The sequence below is a fragment of the Fringilla coelebs genome (assembly GCF_963513975.1).
Source record: "Fringilla coelebs genome assembly, chromosome: 5".
NCBI lineage: Eukaryota > Metazoa > Chordata > Aves > Passeriformes > Fringillidae > Fringilla > Fringilla coelebs.
The window spans coordinates 56,957,052-56,975,595 of record NC_140033.1 but is presented as its reverse complement, the minus strand read 5'-3'; the positions used below and the strand labels follow the sequence as shown (position 1 = coordinate 56,975,595).

The window sequence follows — 18,544 nt, the reverse complement described above, 5'->3', positions numbered from 1 at the left end:
GAGGAGATCTCCTGTGTCTGCAGCAGGTGGTTTATGTTTGTTATCTTGTAAGATTTGTGTATGTTGAATAGGATTAATGCTTTAGAAATGGGATTGTGCTTTAAAACCTGCTGGGCAGCAGTGGGACACGCTGCAGCAGTCACCCAATGCTTCAGCCATGGTGAATCTAACACAGGCCAATATTCCTGCAGTCCTCCCTCCAAACAAATGGAGCATGATGAGGTTCTCTCACCCCATCACACGTTCCTTTCCTCACATATCTATTTTCTTTTCCACCTATTTAATAAGCAGAGTTCACTTCTAAAGCCGGGGGTGAGCAAAGAAGGTGCTTCTCACACCTGTAATGGCTCTGGGACAAAGCTAAGAGAAAAGAGGTGCTAATATTGGCCCCTCTTAAGTATTACAAGACACTGTCCCAGGCCCATGGCAACCTTTTAATGCAGTGGGAACAGGGATCTCATTGATCTGGCTGGCACCACTTAAAATAAATCAGGATTACATTGTTATCAAAGACACACAGATCAACCAAACTTTTTGTTCTTCATCTTTATATCCAGTCTGACACCAGGGAATCCAATTATCTTTTCACTGAAGACAATTAAATTAAATCAAGAATAATTTTGGCCTTTTGGCCATGAAATTTGGATAACAATATGTGCTTCTGCTGCAGGCATCTGCTTTTTTAAAATGTATTTTATTTGAATGACAAAGGTCAGCATGGGGAATTAATCCATAAAAGAACAAAAATGCTTTCACAGCGGTAGACAGGGAAATCACAGAAGTACTTCCCCTCATAAAATGTTCAAGACTGAACTCTTTTGTTTAGTTGTGTCACACAGCTTTTATTTTCAATAATTCAGAGAAAATAAAAACTTCCAAAAATCAATTTAAAAAGATAAACCACTGTATCATTTTTTACACTGTGAGACTAAATGGAAGCCCAATTTCAAGTCCTACAACCTCTCCAAAATTGCTGTGCTTTTTTTTTGCGAGGGGGCAAATGCTGCACCTTATGTTATTTTAACGCACTATAAAGAGGCTTAAGTGCACTTAGTGGTCCTCCTGAATGTTGTAGCAGCAGGTGAATAAGAATCACCTTGAATATTACCAGTGAAGCTGATCTCTCAAGCGTACCTTTGAAACTATGCCTGTGAAACTCCTTCTGGGTGTTTACTGCCCATGGGTCAGGATCAAACTATGTATGAAAGTCAGGTGCAGACAACCTTTGCAAAGCTGCCTGATGTAAATATGTGTCTAACTTCATCTATATTCTTGGGGATATAGCAATTATTTGAAAATCACACCTCCTTGCACTAGATCTGATTTAGAGGTAGGCCACAAATACATAAAGGAAAATAAAAGTTGTCCCCAACATGAAGGACTAAAGACCTATAAAATAATTAGTGGTTGGCTAATTACATGCCATTTTAAGCAGAATATTTTAGTAGAGGATTAAAGGATGGGCTAATATCAAGTTTATAAATTCAGATCAATTTTAATACAAAGTCTTGAGATACTGTACAAAATTCCTCTATAAGCCTATCAAAGCATGCATAATCACAGGATGATTTGAATCTTTAGTGAAAGTTGGAAGAATTAATATGGATTTAGGAACTGACTGTACGAATAAACCATTGTTGCACTGAAAATAGTTCTGTCACGACTGAAGTGTGCTTACCAAAGCGAAGGACAGGAAGAATGTCCTTATTCCTGATGAAATTCTTTTCCCTCATTCACTGCCCCTCTGCTTCAACTTGGAGAGCAAAGTTTATGCCTTTGGAATGCAGCAGATTGCCCCAAGTGTTATGGGCTTGGATGTTTTTCCTAATTTTTCCCTCTGGGGACAGAATGCATCTGGGGAACCTCTTGCTTCCTTGACAAACTGCACGATTTGATTGCTGGTTCCAGCATAACATATGCAGTTTATAAGATCAGTGCATTCTTTTTTTCTCTTTAAGCAAAAATAAAGTTAATAAAAAGTCTAAGGAAAATGCCAAATTCTCAGGAAGTAAAAACTTCTCCCTCCATGTGTGCAAGTATGTGTGTGTGTGTGTGCACGTGTGTGTGAAGTTTAATAGCTTTGAATAAAGTGACATTTTTATTGCTTCAAGGCATACATATATACATAGGCTTTATTATTTTGGAAGATGGAAGTGTGAAGAAAGAAGCTCTAAAAAACAAAACAAAACAGAAAAGGTAAAAGTGATGTTACACTGAGTAGAAAATATTTGCATTTCATCTGTTTAAAAATAAGCTGTTAAAATGCATTGTGTGGCTGTTCACATATCAGCCCGGACAAAGGAAGCGAAGATGCCATCTTCCTGGGAAAGCAGGTTCTCAGGAGTATCATATTCCAGAATGTTCCCTCGCTTCATGACGATGACCAGGTCTGCAGTGAGGATGGTGTGAACCCGGTGCTGCCATGAAGGAAAGCAAACAGGTTTTCATTTGGATAATTTTCTCTAATGGGCCTCATGCAAGGCAAACCCACCAGGGAAAGGCTCTCCTTGTTTACAGTGATATTTGGAATAGATCCTTTTACTTTAACCTAAAGAGACCTTCAATTACATTACAGCCTCTGCCACCAAGCCTGAAAATACTTAAACATGAACTTCACTTTTTGCTATTATGGACAACACAGCTGTTGGAGTAAATCCTATGGCACCACTGAAATACATCTTCCCCTGTGGGAAATAGGGATGAGAAGCATCCTGCATTGTCAGGTGGCTTAGCATACTGCTCTGCTCCCTGTTCTCTGCACCCCAGCAGTCTGCTCTCCATCTACCTCAGGGCATTCCTGGGCTATTGCCTTCTGTAAATCCCTCTAAGATTTAATTTGAGTGTACTCCAGGCAACAGTTTAATACCATAGGCTATAGGTTTGAAACCAATTTGAGCTTAATTTCAATGCCATATGAATACAGCCAGTCAGGTATAGATTGGATGAACTCTTAAAAGTGTGAAATTTCACTAAAAAGGCTGAAAGTCAGAAATCACTTCATGGGTTGGATTCCCTTGACATGGTAGTTTCAGTGTCAGCTGCATGTCTAAGATTTACATATGATCCACATAAATAATCATGAAATTAAACAAACCCAGGAACCACACAAGAAACACCTTTTTGCACTGTCCTCTCAGAAGCTGTGCAGTAGAAAGGAAGCAGCGTGAAAGGAAACTAAAGAGGTAAAAATAACTACCAAAGAGCCAGAAGTCCTGTGGACAGTGTGGACTGAGAGAGTCTACTTGTGAGTCTTCACCAAAGTGGTGAACAGGCCGTCCTCTTTGAGGAGTAAGTTTGAGGCAGTGTCACATTCAACTAGAAAGCCCTCAGAAAGGACTAGGACAATATTGGCGTCCAAGATGTGGGACACGCGATGCTGGAAAAAAGAACAGAAAAACAGGTGGGTGAAGGAAGGATCAGCTGTGAATGAGGAAAGGAAGGAATGAAGCCAGCTCCATGAGGAAAGCTAAATATTAATGAGTGCTGTTTCACTTGAGACACTGACTTTGGAAAGGCAAAGCCAAAGAAAAGTGAGATTCCAGCCAGAAGGACAACAAGCATGGAACTGAAGGACAACAATCTCACCACCAGAATCTTCAGCATTTACACAGCCAAGAACCTTGGAGCACATTGTAAATGAGCTGGGTTAAGTGGCTTGCCTGACACAAACTACTCGATGACAGGCTTGAAATCAGAGTCCAGGAAGCCTGACTGTAATCTTTAACCACAGGACTCCAGATTCCAGACAAGGATTCCAGACAAGGCAAATGAAACAGCTGTTGAAACATGTATTTATCTCGTGTAAAAAACCTCTGTTTGTTGACTAATGCTGCTGTCACAGGTGGAAATATTCTTAATGGTGTCCACCACATGTCTATGCATGTGTATGTATGAACATGTATGGATATAGGGAACTTTTGGGCACTAGAAATGGCAGGAAAATGGGAAAGAACATCACAAACCCCTAGCTGAAAAGGTATTATTCTGGGGGTTAATTCCCATTGATTCTGTAGCCTTAAGTTTTAGCTTTCATATATTCCAGATTCTATACTGCCTTGGTGTGTAACTCTGAACTTCATATAAAGTGTTAGCAAGTTCTCTTCACAGTTTAGTCAGATGAAACAATCCATTTCCAGCCTGAAAAGTGAGGATGAGGACACCGTTGCAGCTTCAGGCCCCAAAAGTACAAACAGCGGCGAATTGAGGAGAGCAATCTGGGAGGATGGACTGCATAACCTGAAGCCGTTACTGGACAATTAACCCAAATATGTAAATAGACCGAAACTTATAAAAGTGTGAAAACTCGTGACATGATGTCCATCTTGGGTGGAGCCATGGCCAGGCTCTTGTACTGCTCAAAGTGTATCCTTTGAAGGCCTTTTTAATAAATATCTGTCTTATTCTTTAACAGGCTTTTTTAATAAATATCTGTCTTATTCTTTAACACTGTCTAGCCTCTGGTAGCCTCTTTAGGCATCAATTCCAGTTTTTAAAACTTTTATTGTAATCCCCGCTTTTTATTCCAAAAGGGAGAAAAGATAACCCAGCTTGAGAAACCACATCAAGAATATTATGAAATCTCAACTCATAAATTTGTGCTGTGTTTGTAGGCACTACACACATAGCCTTCAGAGGCAAAATTCAAACTAGATTTTGATGCAACTTTCAATAATGGTTCAAACCATGCATTTGCTTTCAATTTTTTAGTGAGAATGACTTCAGATTTTATTGGAGACAGTGCAGATGCTGAAGTTCCCTGTAAAGTCTTTGTTCAGATCCAAGTGTTTTAGTTTGATAGCAAGACAGCATTTACTGCAAAATTTCAGGTTGGTAGTAGGTGTCTGGCTTGTTCTGGTATCATGGGAATATTCTGGCCTCAGAGTTTAGTTCTATTTTGTGATGCTTTTAGTTTTATACAGTGGTGTTTGACTGGTGAAGGGCAAGGTTGACAGCCTGAGGAATGAGAACAAAAGAGCTTTTTCTGGCTTAATACTTACCGCTATTGTTACAACAGTGCGGTCGGCAAAGGCAGTCATCACAACCTTCTGCAAGATGTTTTCCTGTCAGAGGAAAAGGCTCACTCCAGTTACTTCATCCTGTTACATTCTAATTCACATGTTTTTAAGCATATTCCACACTATCTCTTTCCCAGCAGGAGAATGTCACTCCTGTGAAAGCAGGGTTCCTCTAAAGCATTTCATTTTATCCTGAGAAACAAAAACACTGCCAGCTTTTTCTGCTACAGAGATCTCACACTTCATGGCTGACACTTGGGGAAGATGCCTTTCTCCTGGTAGATCCTTAATTAGCTAATTGCTGTACTCACTGTGGCCATGTCAATAGATGCTGTGGCTTCATCCATGATGAGGATGCTGCTCTTGCGGACAAAGGCTCGGGCCAGACAGAAGAGCTGCCTTTGCCCCACACTGAAGTTTTCCCCTCCTTCTGTGACCATGGCATCTGTAACAAAACCAGTTCCTGTGAACATTGCACCTCTGAAATGCTGCCCCTGAGAGCTCTGCTTGTGCGCTATTCCAGGGCCAAGCAAAATCCCCATAAAAGCCAATAACCATAACCTTGACTGACCAGTGGGATGGAGGGATACCAAGAAAAATGAGCACAGCCTCTTGGGAAAGGAGAAATATATCACTAAACAAACAGTTGGCACAAATTGTTAGAAAATATGGTAGGCTGCAGGGTAATATCTTAGTAATATGAAATATACTTAATATGGAAATAAATATGTGAATTTCCTTCATCAAATGGATCTGAAATGGTAAGAAAAATGCTCTGCTAGAGTTTACAATACTGCTTGTAGAGCCAGGTTCTGCTAAAGGAGGTAAAATTGTTCTTTTTTCTCCTTACAAATTATCACACCATGATTATAGAATCATAGAATATCCTAAGCTGGAAGGAGCCCACAAGATCACCAAAATCCAACTCCTGGCCCTACCCAGGACAGCCCCAAGAATCACACCATGATGCTGAGGCATTGTGAGATTTTTCCACAGTGCATGGGAAACCAAACTATTCTTCAGCTTTTCAATAAAAATATTCTCTCTACTATGAAGAGTGTCTGGCACTTCTATAAGATGATCCAGAGTGTCAGATGGGATGGATCAGTTTATCTGTGTGCATGCATGATTCCATTATTGGCACATGATCCAGAGATTGGTTCAGACATACCAAGGCCTCCTGGCAATGACTTGACCATATTCTTCAACTGAGCAATCTCCAGAGCTTCCCAGAGTCTGTCATCAGTGCACTTGCATTCGGGATCCAAATTAAAGCTGAAAAGAAAACCATAACAGGAGTCTCGTTACTGCAATTACTTGCAGGTTTTCTGCAAATTAATACCCTGGCATTGTGTGTCGCTTGGCAGGCTGTGCAGATGGATTGGACTGAGCTAGAAAGGTTCCTTGGCTGTTCCATCTTCTCCTGTCCCCCAGCTCCCATGACAGGCAGGCTGTGCAATGCTGCCTGCCACCCCCTGATGGCATACACCTACCGGATGGAGCCACTGAACAGGATTGGGTCCTGGAGGATGATGGAGAGCCGGGACCGGAGCGTGTGCAGAGGCAGTTTGCTGATGTCTATCCCATCAATCACTATCCTCCCTGTGTCAAAGAACACACAGAACACCTGAGGGAATTGCACAAAGCACGTGATCCGCAGGTAGCAGGTGGAAGGGTGGAACAGCCCCTCTGGGCTGGTCTCTAGATCATGGGACACTGTGAGCTCTCAGCACAGTCAGACACACGGGGAAGGTGAATGTATCTAATTACACAAGCCAGGATGTCCCAGTTTATTAGTGACACTGCCACCTTGCTCTTTTTCTTCCCTCCACCCTCCTGTAAAGGAAATTACATGTCTTCCCTTCTGTGTGACTAATGATAGCATCAGAAGGATAATTTATTATGGGTCAATTACAGCCAAACAGAGCAAGAACAAGAGCAACTTTGTTGCTGTGCCTTTCTTTGTTCCCCTTGAATTCAACAGTTGCTGAAGATATTTCCTTTGAGAAGGAGCACAATTTCTTTTGCATAATACATGCATGTATACTGGGGGTTGGAGATGACAGGGAAGGGATGGGCCAAGGCAAACTGGATAAGGATATGGTAAAGGCTATTTCCATCAGGCACTTCTGCAGTTTTCATGTGGATTGCTTCACTGGGCAGCTGCACTCCTTACTGGGATGTAACATTCATTTCATCAGTTCTCTCTCCCAGCAGTGAGAACTTAACCGTGAAGTAGCAGGCACATGGATATTCAGAGCTTTGTACATGTGTCCCTTCTGTCATTCCCATTGTCACGATACTGCATTTTGTAGGTTGTTCTCTGGGACCCTGTTCCAGTGGAAGATTTCATTGCCCCCCTAGCTGGACTACTTCTATTATTGTGGTTTTATGCTTTTACTATATGGCCAGAAGTATCAAGATTTTATCTGTAAGGTGCAAAGTCCATTTATTTTCACTCTTCAAGAAAATCCAAATCAGGTTATAGGACTTCTGCTTAAGACACTGGTGGTTGCAAAAACTTAAGCAATTCCTTTCCTTCACAAACAAGAATATTAGAGTGGGTTAGCAGAAGATGAGGTAGAATAAGGAGGGAAAAATTAATATGGCATGCCTGGGGAATAGGGAAGTGCATATTTGATAGAAGCCAGGGTGCTCAAGGAAAAGAGAAGATGAGAGAACCTAAGGGAAAAATTAAATTTGAGGGGAGTTGGGAAACTGGGAAAGGATTGAGGGGTGGTCAAGCAAGACACAAGAGAAATGAGAGGTTGTTTGAACATCGGGCAAGAGAAGGGAAACACTTAAGAACAAAGCAAAAGTAGGAAAATAAAATAGAACAGATAAAAATTTAGGAGGATAATGAAAACCTAAGGAACAGCATGAATGAAATTTTGCTGAATGAATGAAATTCTAGTAAAGTTATTAGAAATCTTATTATGTAACTTTTATTAGAGTCAGGACCCCACCCAGAAGTGGATCAGCATGGAGGCCAAATATGGGTCCAGCTGGGACAGGGATGTGCACAAAGGATAAACAGAGCTTGATTAGAAAAGGCTTAGATGTTCCCATTGGGAAAAATCAGGGATATGGGAGAAGCAGACAAAGAAAATATACAGAAAGAAGACTTAAGTAGAAGGAAACTTCAAGCTGGCCATAAGCATGCTTATTATTTCTTTGCAATATTTATATATCTAGGAATCATGGTCATGAATCAGAAGCCCGTGACCATAGACACGTATAGGCACAGAACCACAACAAAAGCAAGTATTAGCTGCATCAGATTCACTTATCCTCCCACATCCTACTGGACTTTCCCTGGCAAACATTCCGTGCACAATGGCTAAGTTAGAAACATGGAAATCTTTGAAACAAAAAAATGTCTTTCTAGTGGTTTTCTATATTCCCTCAAAAGCACACATGTATCTGTGTTATAAATGCTGAAAAGCAGTCCATGCCAATTAACTGGGACAGGTAAATGCTGCAGGAGTGAAAACATAGTGATATATTTGCACCCCTTGAGTCAGATTCTGCTGCAGATGTGGGAAAGCACAATAAAATAAAAAAAAATCAAGGGAATGGACTTGTTGAGTTCTAGTTTCTACTCTGCTAATATTTTGACAGCTATAATGAGTTAATGTAGTTATTCTTTAGGAAACATTAAGACACTCCAGAGAGTTACATATTTTTTGCCCTGTCTCAAAAATTGCATATTGTTTTCTCAGATCATATGCATTTTTTAAAATTAGAAATATAATCTGTGTACAACATTTCCTGGAAGAACCAAGTGCTATTCACAATAGGGCACTTTGTACTTTGAAGGATCAGGCATAACACTTCTAATCAAATATCTTCTGAGCCAGAGAACCAGGTTATAAACTACCAAAAAGGCTTCTTGCTTCTTCTGAGGAAATAAGGGGGGAGCAGTTGAGGAATGACAACATATTCCAGGGAAAACTGACCATCAAAAATATCCACCATTCTGAAGAACGCCAAGGACAGGGAGGACTTGCCGCTACCAGTGCGACCACAGATCCCAACCTGCAAAAAATGGAGGATGTCACTTACTCACAGAGTACTTACTCACTTACTCCTTGCTCATTACTTACACCTGCAGTTCTTTTGGGAAAGCTGCACTGGATTCTGCTACTGGTGAGAAGAAAGGTCCTTCCCAAAGGCAGGTGGCACACCAGGGAAAACACAAAACAGCACAGTGAGCATACTCCCCTCTTCTGCCCCTCATCACAAGGACTTGTCCTGGGAGCATTTCAGCATTTTGACATGGATGTCAATGACACTCTATGCTGAAATGTGAGATACTCTTGTGTTTTTACACAGTTCAGTCTGATGTCCTTTTAATTTATCTGCCATTTAGACTTATTTTTATGCAAGGAAAATGGACTTGGAAAGACATGGGATAGCCAGAAGAAAAATTGCTCCCAGCCAAGAATAAGCTTTTATCAGTGAAAGTTTTTTATCTGTGCCCAGGGACCTCAGAGAGGACTGTATATATCTGACAATGCAAGTTGTTAATCTTGTTCTTCTGGAACTTCAGAAAGGAAAGCTCAGTAATGAAGGATCTGCACCAGAATGAGTATGATGGGCAATTGCTGGACATAGTACCTTTTGTCCTGGTTTGATATAGGCCTTCACATGCTTCAGAACAGGCTTCAGGTTGTTTTCATAGCGAACACACAAATTTTCAATCTTGATTTCCCCCTCCTGGGGCCAGTCTTTGGGGACTTGAGAGGGATCTGAAATAGTTACAGAAAAACAAACTGAAATGACTGCTGCCAGAGGGTCACCCTTTACAACAGTCACCTTTCCCCCTCTCTCCTGCCTGGGCACCTTCCTTTAAGCCACTGGAGATATAGAGTTCCAGTTCCCTGCCAAGGGGAGGCTGAGCTGGGAATTGCCTGGCAGGCATTTGCCTTCCAGATCTCCACATGCAGGGAGAGAGGGCAGATCCTGAAGTGTCTCTTGGCACTGCAAGAGGGAGAAGCCAAAGGAGCGGAGAACACAGTGTCAGGGCAGTGTTAGCGTGGCCTTGGGACAGTGACCGGCACAGGAAGGGCAGCCTGAGGAAGGAAGTTGTTACGGCCACACAGCGTGAGCTGTTGACATTATCACAGCTCTTGTTTCATCCTGATTTGTGAATACACAGCAGGTTTTGTCTCTGGACTAAGGAGCTTGGCTTTCCAGGGAAGTTTCTTGACCTATGAGCCATTTCTTGCCCTTCAACCACTTCTGAAATAGCAATCAAGGCCAATTTGAAGTGTGTGGAGCACAAATTTCAATGTGCAGCTCAGAGAAGAGTTGCTGAGGTCTGCTTGCCAACGTGGCCCTATCTTTAGTCCCCATCTGCTAGAAAGATCAGAGATTTTGAAGCATGTGACGTTTCACTTTTTTATCCTTGTTTTTGTTTTCTAAATACCTTACATGGATGTTTTGCTCATCTCATTTATAAACATGGTATTATTGATTGTACTACAGAGTTCTGCTCTGTCTCCCTGGCATTTGATAGGATTTTTTTTCATGTTGACTGCGAGAACAGATTTTAGCCAGAGAGGTATGTACATTTTGCATAACTGAGTCTACCATGTAAAGCCCCAAAAAGATTAAGAGCAATACCCAGGTAGCCTTCGTAGTTCTCCGACTCCATGTTCAGGAAGCTGTGTACTTTTTTCACTGCACCCATCTGCACTTCCAGATCAGCCAGATTCCTCACTACCCAGTTCAGGTAGTTGGTTATCTGCATCACAAAATGAAAACAAGGAGAGGGTTCAGCCTTCTTTCTGTTCATCTACCCATCTGGAAATAAAGGTTGGATTTGTGAAACTCCTTGTCCTGACTCAACACAGTGGGTCTCTTTAACATGACAGCAGTTCAAGACTTAGTGCAACAGCATCAAATCCATAAGAAGCCAGTCATACTCCAACACAATTAGCCCTAAAACAGCATATTCATGCTTGGTATTCTCATCCTTGTTTTTTGAAGAAGTATGGAAAAGTTGTACCTAAACTTTGACTGATTGAGGGAATCTCTTGTTTTCAAGATCTAATAATCAGCACTGAAATGTGTCTTCTTTAAGCACACAAACACAGAAAAAAAATCAAAATTGAAAGTGCTGTTTTGAAATATTTTCTATTATGTATATTCTAATCTTTCAAAAACTGCAACTAAAGATTAAGAAAGTTCACTATTTGCAAATATATTGAAAAGATTTTATTATAATTTAATTTCTATATATTTAGATAATCCATTTCTCTCTGTGGAAAATATGAGAAGTTTTTAGCATAGAAATATATGAGAGGAAAAAAGTGTTATCTGTTCATCAATATTTCCTTCCTGGTTTTTATTCTCATTTGTAATGAAAAAGATTTTATCAATAGTTAAATCAGTACTAAAGGTATTACTTTTAGTAGATAATAGTTGATTATTAGTTCTCTAACAATACTCAGTGGCTTAGAAAAACGCTTTTCTAGGCAGGATTTACTGTTTAAGGCTGAAAATTGTAAATCTGTTTCCTAAGTCTGTATTTAGGTGCTTCTGTAAAAAAGAAGAACTGATCTTATTAGGGAGAGTTGACTGCCAAGAATCTTTAAAACTTGAGATATTTTATGTACGTGAATGAAGTTTTAGAAACTTACAAATAAAACCCCCCTATACGCAAACATATTCAGAGAAAGGCTTTGCCTTTTTTTCTGGTGAATGCCAAACAACGACTTTATTAAGAATAAATCCCCCAGTCTCACTTCTTTACCACTAACCTAATATTGATGCAGTAATCAAACAGTAAATAATTTTCAATGAGGTTCAGCAAAAATTGTGGTTAATTTAGAGGACTTGGCTGCTTGCTTTATCCTTAAGCTGGAGTTCTTGATGGGGTATTCTCTCCTTTATGTTCGATACCTGCTTATTTGGTGTCCAGCTTTTAAGTTAGGAAGTTACAGAAATGGGAAAATTTGCAGATAAGCAAAACACTGTTGCTTGCAATGGCGGGCTGCTATCCTAGATCTGGCAGATTTGATAACACAACCTGGCACCCAAAACTCTGCCCATTACCTCAGGCTTCATCACAGTTGTGCAAAGGAGTTGTAAGTGTTTATAAAAGAGGAGAGAATAAATTCAGGATGTCCACTGTAAACACAACCTCAGTACAAACAGTTTGCTCTCATCTAGGTCCAAATATCAGCTCTCTCTCAGCTGCAAAGAGTAATTATTAAAAAAAAACAAACTATGCCAGCTGCCTTCAAAAGTTCATCAGGGTTATTGTGGTGCCTGAAGCTGTTCTTCACCTCTTGTGCCAGACTTCAGCACATGCCTATTTCACACCAATGAACTGTGTGCAAACACAGGCTAAAAACAAAGCCGAGGATGATGCAGACATCCTGGCGCTTCCAGATCCCTGCTAACGAAGCAGCATTACCAGGAATGTTTTCAGAGTGAAGCTGAAGCCCTGGGACTGATTTTCAGTTGTTGACAGATTCTCACACTGTTGCAACAGCAGCACAGAGGGGATCTAAGGTCTCCCTAAGGCAGCTGCTGAGCACTTTCTGTTGTAGCCATGGGCTCACCAGCATTTACGTGCAAAGCCAGATCTCAGGGTTAGACCCACACCTTTATCCCTTCCTCACAGCAGTGCTTCAAAGCAGACAGATTTTTGCTATGCCAAAAGGTCAAAGTTCTTCCTGCCATTATCATCATCCTGCCTTTGTCCCCACTCTCATGGTTCATTCATGGTAATATTTTGTCCCAACTCTCATGCTTAATTCATGAACACTTTACTCTCTGTGGTGATTGTCATTCACTCTGTGGTCATGATGAACACTCAGCCTCTCTTGCAGCCAGGTGCACCAAAATACTGTTCCTTCTCCTCACTGCCAATGGCAGTGGCAGATTGAACCAGCTACTGGACCACTGCAACCTTGTCATCCCTAAGTCCATCTCCTTTGCATGCCTGCTGCTACCTGGCATGATGAACCATGCCCACAAATGTCCCAATTCCCAAATCCATTCATAATTGCATGGACAATCTTGGGCATCTCAGTAATTTCCCTCCAAGGGCAAAACCGATAATTCTGTTTCTTCAGCAATTGTTTTACTTGGTCTTTGGTTAAAGATTACCCAGATGATGACAATCTGTATTTCCTGGCAGGTTTTGCCATGTAGAGGTGGAAACAGCACTGTGTTGTACAAAACAGAGTGCACAGCAGGTCCTCTTACGCATTTTTAATTTTCCTGCTCCACTTGGGAGCACACAGGGCCTGGGAATGGTTGTGTTTTTTTAATTGGCTCATAAAACCTGAAGCAAGTCCAAGTTGCCCTGAACTCTCTCAACTTTGGCTTGAGTCCATTATTTGCAGGATTCTTTTTTTTTTTCAAGATTAAGAAGGCTGGGAGATGACAGTGTACACATAAAAATATTATAAAATTAATGTGTTGGTCTGGAAATTCTTACACTTGGCCTTGGCACGTACCGTCAGAGCATACAGGAGACCCAGCCCCACGAACCCCGAGTGTGGCCCTTCGGTGATGGAAGTGACAGCAGCAGTCAGGACAATACAAGCCCCCAGATAATCCTGGAAGGAGAGACAGGGGGACAAAAAGGAAAAAATGCAGCAACCAGAACACTTCTTTACCTGTGGAGCAGTTCTGCTTTACCAAGAATTATTTATATAATGACACCTAGCCCTTAATTATGGTTTCTTTTTTTCCCTGGAAGAGGTCATGGTTGTGATGCCCAAACTGAAATACTCAAAGCAACTTGCTTTGAACACTAATGAAATAGGCCAGTAATTGCTGCAAATTCATTTGGGCTAAGGCATCCCATGGTGCCAACCCCAAAAAGAGCAGGGATCAAAAATTCTAATAAGCATATTAAAAAAAAAATCATGAGAAGGACATAATAGTGTCACCCCTAATTCCCACAACTAAAACAAATCAATTCCACTCTCTCCACTCTCCTTCAGGTCTTCTCAACTATGGGTCTGCCTCCTCAAAAAAGGAAGTATCACTGATTCACAAAGTCCAGGAAGGCTTTTGGTAGAATCTATACAGGTCATGCAAATGTTTTATTGGCAGAAGCTTTGCAGGAGCTGGAACCCATTTTCTTGATGTTTGCCTCAGGTTTGAAGTATATGCCATATGTCATCTTGTGGAGTCAAGGTGTTGATTAATGGGATATAGTTGGTATTCCCATTCTCTCACTGCTGCATGCATTACATTTACTTTGGATCCCATTTTCCATTCATTTTTCTCCTCCTGTCTGATAATACCATATCAGGAATCTTTCTGTCTGAGATTTGAAATGAGGACTGCCTAGTTCATCTGTCTAAAAAATGATGAGCAGAATACAGACTCAAATTTTAGGGAAGAATGGATTCAAACTGACTGAGGGGGGAGTTAGATTTTCTGAGGAAGAAATTCTTCCCTGTGATGGTGGTGAGGGCCTGGCACAGGTTGACCAGAGAGGCTGTGGCTGCCTCATCTCTAGAAGGCCAGGCTGGACAAGGAACTGAATAACCTGGGATAGTGGAAGTGTCCCTGCCCATAGCAGGGGTTGGAACTGCATGGGCTTTAGGGTCCCTCCCAGCCCAAATCATTCTGTGATTCTGGGGTTCTCTGACTCACACCTATGGAGCATAATGGTCTTGAGTCTCCATCATCTGCTAGGACAGGACTTAACATCTGCTATTAAATCCCACAAACTTTTTGGTGGTCGTAGTACCACTGTGCCATTAGGCAGAGCTAGATGAACTATTCCTTGGCAAGACCACATTATTTCTAATGCTCTGATGAGGCAAAGTGTATTCTTGGACCAAATTCATTCTTCATGTACGCAAGTCTAAAACTGTGAGACATTAACAGGCTTCTTCCAGGATTGGCTGTTGCTCTGTTATTTATCTGTCTTAGATTTGGAAGCAATTTCAGCTGATCTTGGATGCTGTAAGGAGCTGAAAGCTTTGAGCACAACAGAAAACTTTGCCACCATAAAAAATGGAGAATAACTTCATTGCTCCAACAGGAAAAGAAGGTGAGTATACAGCCTTTGATGTGAGGGTTAACCATGCCTGTTGCTATTTATGTCCAGCAGAATCAGGCCACTGCTCTGTTTATTCACTGCTCTTTCTGTTTCAGATGAATAAGGGAATCACAGTTACTTTGCTTGCCTTTTATTGCCTTGTAGATCAGCAAAGTCCCTCACAGAGAGCCCCCACAAAACCCAGGAGCCTATGTCACTGTCACTGGCTGCATTGTGCCCTGCTGTAATTTTCTTTCTGGAGTCTAGTTAGGCTATCTTTCATGATATCAAACCACAATAAAACCACAAACAGTATGGCCCTGCAAGGGTTTAGCTTACAGCTGTGGGATTAACCAAGCTGCTGGAGAGATACTTCAAGACCTGGGAGATCAGTGTGCCTAAAACACCCCTGGCAGAAGGATGGCACAGTTCATAAAGCCACTGAAAAGCCACATTCTGCCTTGAAAGCATTTCCTGCTGTGGCAGGTCTGTGGATGCTGCACAGTAGTAGAGAAAGTCTTGTTTGAAGTTATGTAAATGTTTGTTCTTGCACTCCCTTCAGACGCTAGACAGCACAGCAGCAGAAGATGAGGCAGACTTGTATTTTCTTACTCCTGGCCAAGAAAGCTGAAAAAACCTCCGGGTTTAACATAACAATCCTGATCTATTTTAAGGAACTGTGTGTATAATCTCCTCGCGAGATTAATACTCGTTATTATCTTCTCTGCATCAGGCAAAGTCTCTGTTTGCTTCCAAGGTTTCAAAACCATGGCTGGGACAAAACTGAACGTACCGTCCTGACCTCCAGCCATCTGTTGGCAGCTGACAGAAATAAGTAGGCAATGTTGTTCGTGTCCGTCAGCTCCAGCATACGTTGTTTAAATCTGGCTTCGTGCCTGCCGAGACCAAAGTTGTTACATTACAACACATTACGCACTCACACGCAAAAGGGTGAAACATTAATGCTGCTCTGCCTTCCCTCCCCCCAGCCCAAAACTTTTTGCCCATCTGTTTTTGCTGAAGTTTGGGTTAAAAGCTCTTCCCTAAGAACACACATCTGCTGCCACAGCTCCCCATAGCCAGAGTGACACGTGGAGTTGGGATTTGTTTGACAAGCAATTCTGTTGGGCTAGGGTTTGGACCAGAGACTGTCCAGTCAAAGAAATTGCAATGCCAGGGTGCTGGGACAGGTTTTGTTTCCCAGAGCTGATCCACCTTTCATAGCTGTGGATCGTAGTCTGTTCCTCTCACAGGTGAGTGCTGCTGTGGTTCCTCAGCTCCTCCTCACAGGCCACTAGCAAGGGCAGGGGGCCTCACCTGTCAGCTTAAGTCTGATTTCAGAAGTCACTTGGCCAGCTGCAGGGCTCTTCGACAGGGGTGACATCCCTAAAGTTTCAGCTAATATGGACATATAGTCTGATCTGTAAATCAAACCTTTCAGCTACTCTGCTCAGCTGTTGTCTTAGCCAGTCACACTTTGCCTGAACAACTGGGAAAGTACAATAAGGAAAGCTATAGATCACCTCTAAATTAGAAAAATGAGTGGTGTTACCTCCACTGCCACTTGTTCCTCTCTCCCCCACACAATGCCCATCACATTTAAAAACCAGTGCAAGGATGCCAGAGCACTGAAGAGCTGAGGTACATTTGGGAGGGCAGGGGGAAACTCTATTGGTGCTAGTGTATTAAATTCATGGTGCCTTGCACAGTCAGATGGAAACCATTTTGTCTGAAATCATAGTCCATTGTCTGGTGAATATCCTCACTTGATTAAACCAGCTGAACTTCAGTCAGCAGCTCAGTGTCTGTTTTATCTTCCATTTCAAAGTCTCGGGGCTCTGCTATGAAAATATCTCTAATATCTGTTCTTCCAGAAGTTTTCTTTTTTTCCCCTGCTATTTCCTGCTGATATTTTATTTCCCTCTGCACAGCTTGTAAACATGACAAGCAACCTCCCCAGAACAACTGGTAACAGTAATGCTGCAATGTGGGGAGGAATAAGGATGCACTGACTACCCTGCTCATCTGCTTTCCTGGCAGCAAATCTCCTGCTCTCCTAATGGAAAATCTGACACACTCAATCTGTGTTTTCATCCATGTTCAGCTCATCTTCTGGGCACTTTCAGACTTTTATCCTGTCAGATGATGAACAGCAAAGGTCACTGAGATTGCTCTCTGATCCAACTGTACTGCTTTGCGGTAAGTTATGTGAGGAGCTGCTCAGTTTTATCCTGGAACATACTGAACCCAAACTGCAGAGAATGACTAACAGCACCAGCAGTAAATAGAAACTTGCAGACAATAAATGCAGGAGACTTCAGGTTTGGTGGGCAGTGGAGCACAGGCAGAGAAATCAAATGGCTTAGATTAGCACCAGAAATCCTGAAAAACTCAATTGTTGTGGTGCCCTCGAGTGCCTTCTGCTCTCTTCCATCCAAGCCCACATTACCTTTTTGTGAAGCAAAAAAGAGTTGAACCACTCAGAAAATGCTAAGCTCCTTCATCTTCCTCAGGAGATAACCTCATGTTCATAATGTTCCTCAGGTGATGAAAAGCCACTCTGAACCTCTTGAGAAGTACTCAGCATGCATCAGCATCAGGCCCTAATGGTGACTTCTGTTTCAACACATCATTCTCTTGATAAAGCTAGTTAAAGCATTTCCTATTGACCACTGGCTCACCCCTACAACACAACAGTGTTTTTGCTTGTTCTTCCACAGGCCTTATTGCAACACAGCTGTCCTACCTTGATGTGAGGAAACAGCCTTAAGCTGATCAAATAGGTGTGGAAATGTCATTTTAGTGGGATCTGCTCTTTTTTGGAATTCTGCATAGTGGAGAATGGGTGCAAGGTGCACTTACTGGGAAAAACCCTCAAGCTGGCACTTTGACAATCATCACCATAATGGAGTGAACATAGGAGAGTTTGGCCTATACTTCAGGTAGTAAAGAGAAAATGTATGTATGGAAAGCGGACAAAAATCTTTGGATCTTACAGAATTGATTTCTCAGTTTTGATTAACAAAGGGAGGTTTTACAACATTAAAATCAAGTTCTGTTCTGCTGCAGTTTTCTTGGAAACTCTCTCAAGTTGCACACAGCCTTTCACTTGGAGAGTGCCATAATGATGTCTCCTTGCTTGGGTAGTGGGTTAAACACAGAACTGATTCAGGGACACTTGGATATAGCAGGGGGTTTGAAGGGACAGTGCCTCTGCTGTTCAAGGAACAGCTCCCTGCTGTTCAAGTTAAAGGCATGGTTAAAATAGACTCATTAAAAATTTAAATATCATATCCTAAAAATGTAATCATCTCTAATTCAGTGGAACACCAATACATGTGTTACTGAAAAGATGCAAAATGTTTAAGAGGCAAAGCAATAGGAAAAAATATCTATTCCCTTTTTTCTAAATAGCTTAATAAAGTTCTTCAACAGTTTGTCCTCAGACATGCTTCAAGGAAGCTGAACAGGCTGGCCTGACCCTCAAGCCTTCCTCTAATAATTTGTT

The 18,544-nt window shown here is 41.6% G+C and overlaps 1 protein-coding gene across 13 annotated transcripts in view; it reads right to left on the bottom strand.

Annotated features, from left to right (window-relative positions):
- Window positions 1–725: 725 nt before the first annotated feature.
- Window positions 726–18,544, bottom strand: part of ABCC9 (ATP binding cassette subfamily C member 9) — a 71,029-nt gene continuing 53,210 nt past the window's right edge. For 9 of the 13 annotated variants that reach the window (XM_084206803.1, XM_084206806.1, XM_084206797.1 and 6 more), the window contains 11 exons: window positions 15,830–15,932; window positions 13,493–13,594; window positions 10,644–10,764; window positions 9,636–9,766; window positions 8,975–9,053; window positions 6,509–6,617; window positions 6,187–6,290; window positions 5,327–5,460; window positions 4,998–5,060; window positions 3,197–3,376; window positions 2,278–2,417 (listed from right to left, as the gene is read on the bottom strand). In XM_084206803.1, coding sequence (XP_084062929.1) covers window positions 3,239–3,376; window positions 4,998–5,060; window positions 5,327–5,460; window positions 6,187–6,290; window positions 6,509–6,617; window positions 8,975–9,053; window positions 9,636–9,766; window positions 10,644–10,764; window positions 13,493–13,594; window positions 15,830–15,932 — 1,084 coding nt within the window. In that variant the 3' untranslated portion in view covers window positions 2,278–2,417; window positions 3,197–3,238. Of the gene's footprint in view, window positions 2,418–3,196; window positions 3,377–4,997; window positions 5,061–5,326; window positions 5,461–6,186; window positions 6,291–6,508; window positions 6,618–8,974; window positions 9,054–9,635; window positions 9,767–10,643; window positions 10,765–13,492; window positions 13,595–15,829; window positions 15,933–18,544 lie in introns of all 13 variants that reach the window. The other 4 variants (XM_084206807.1, XM_084206798.1, XM_084206800.1 and 1 more) reach the window with 2 other exon arrangements.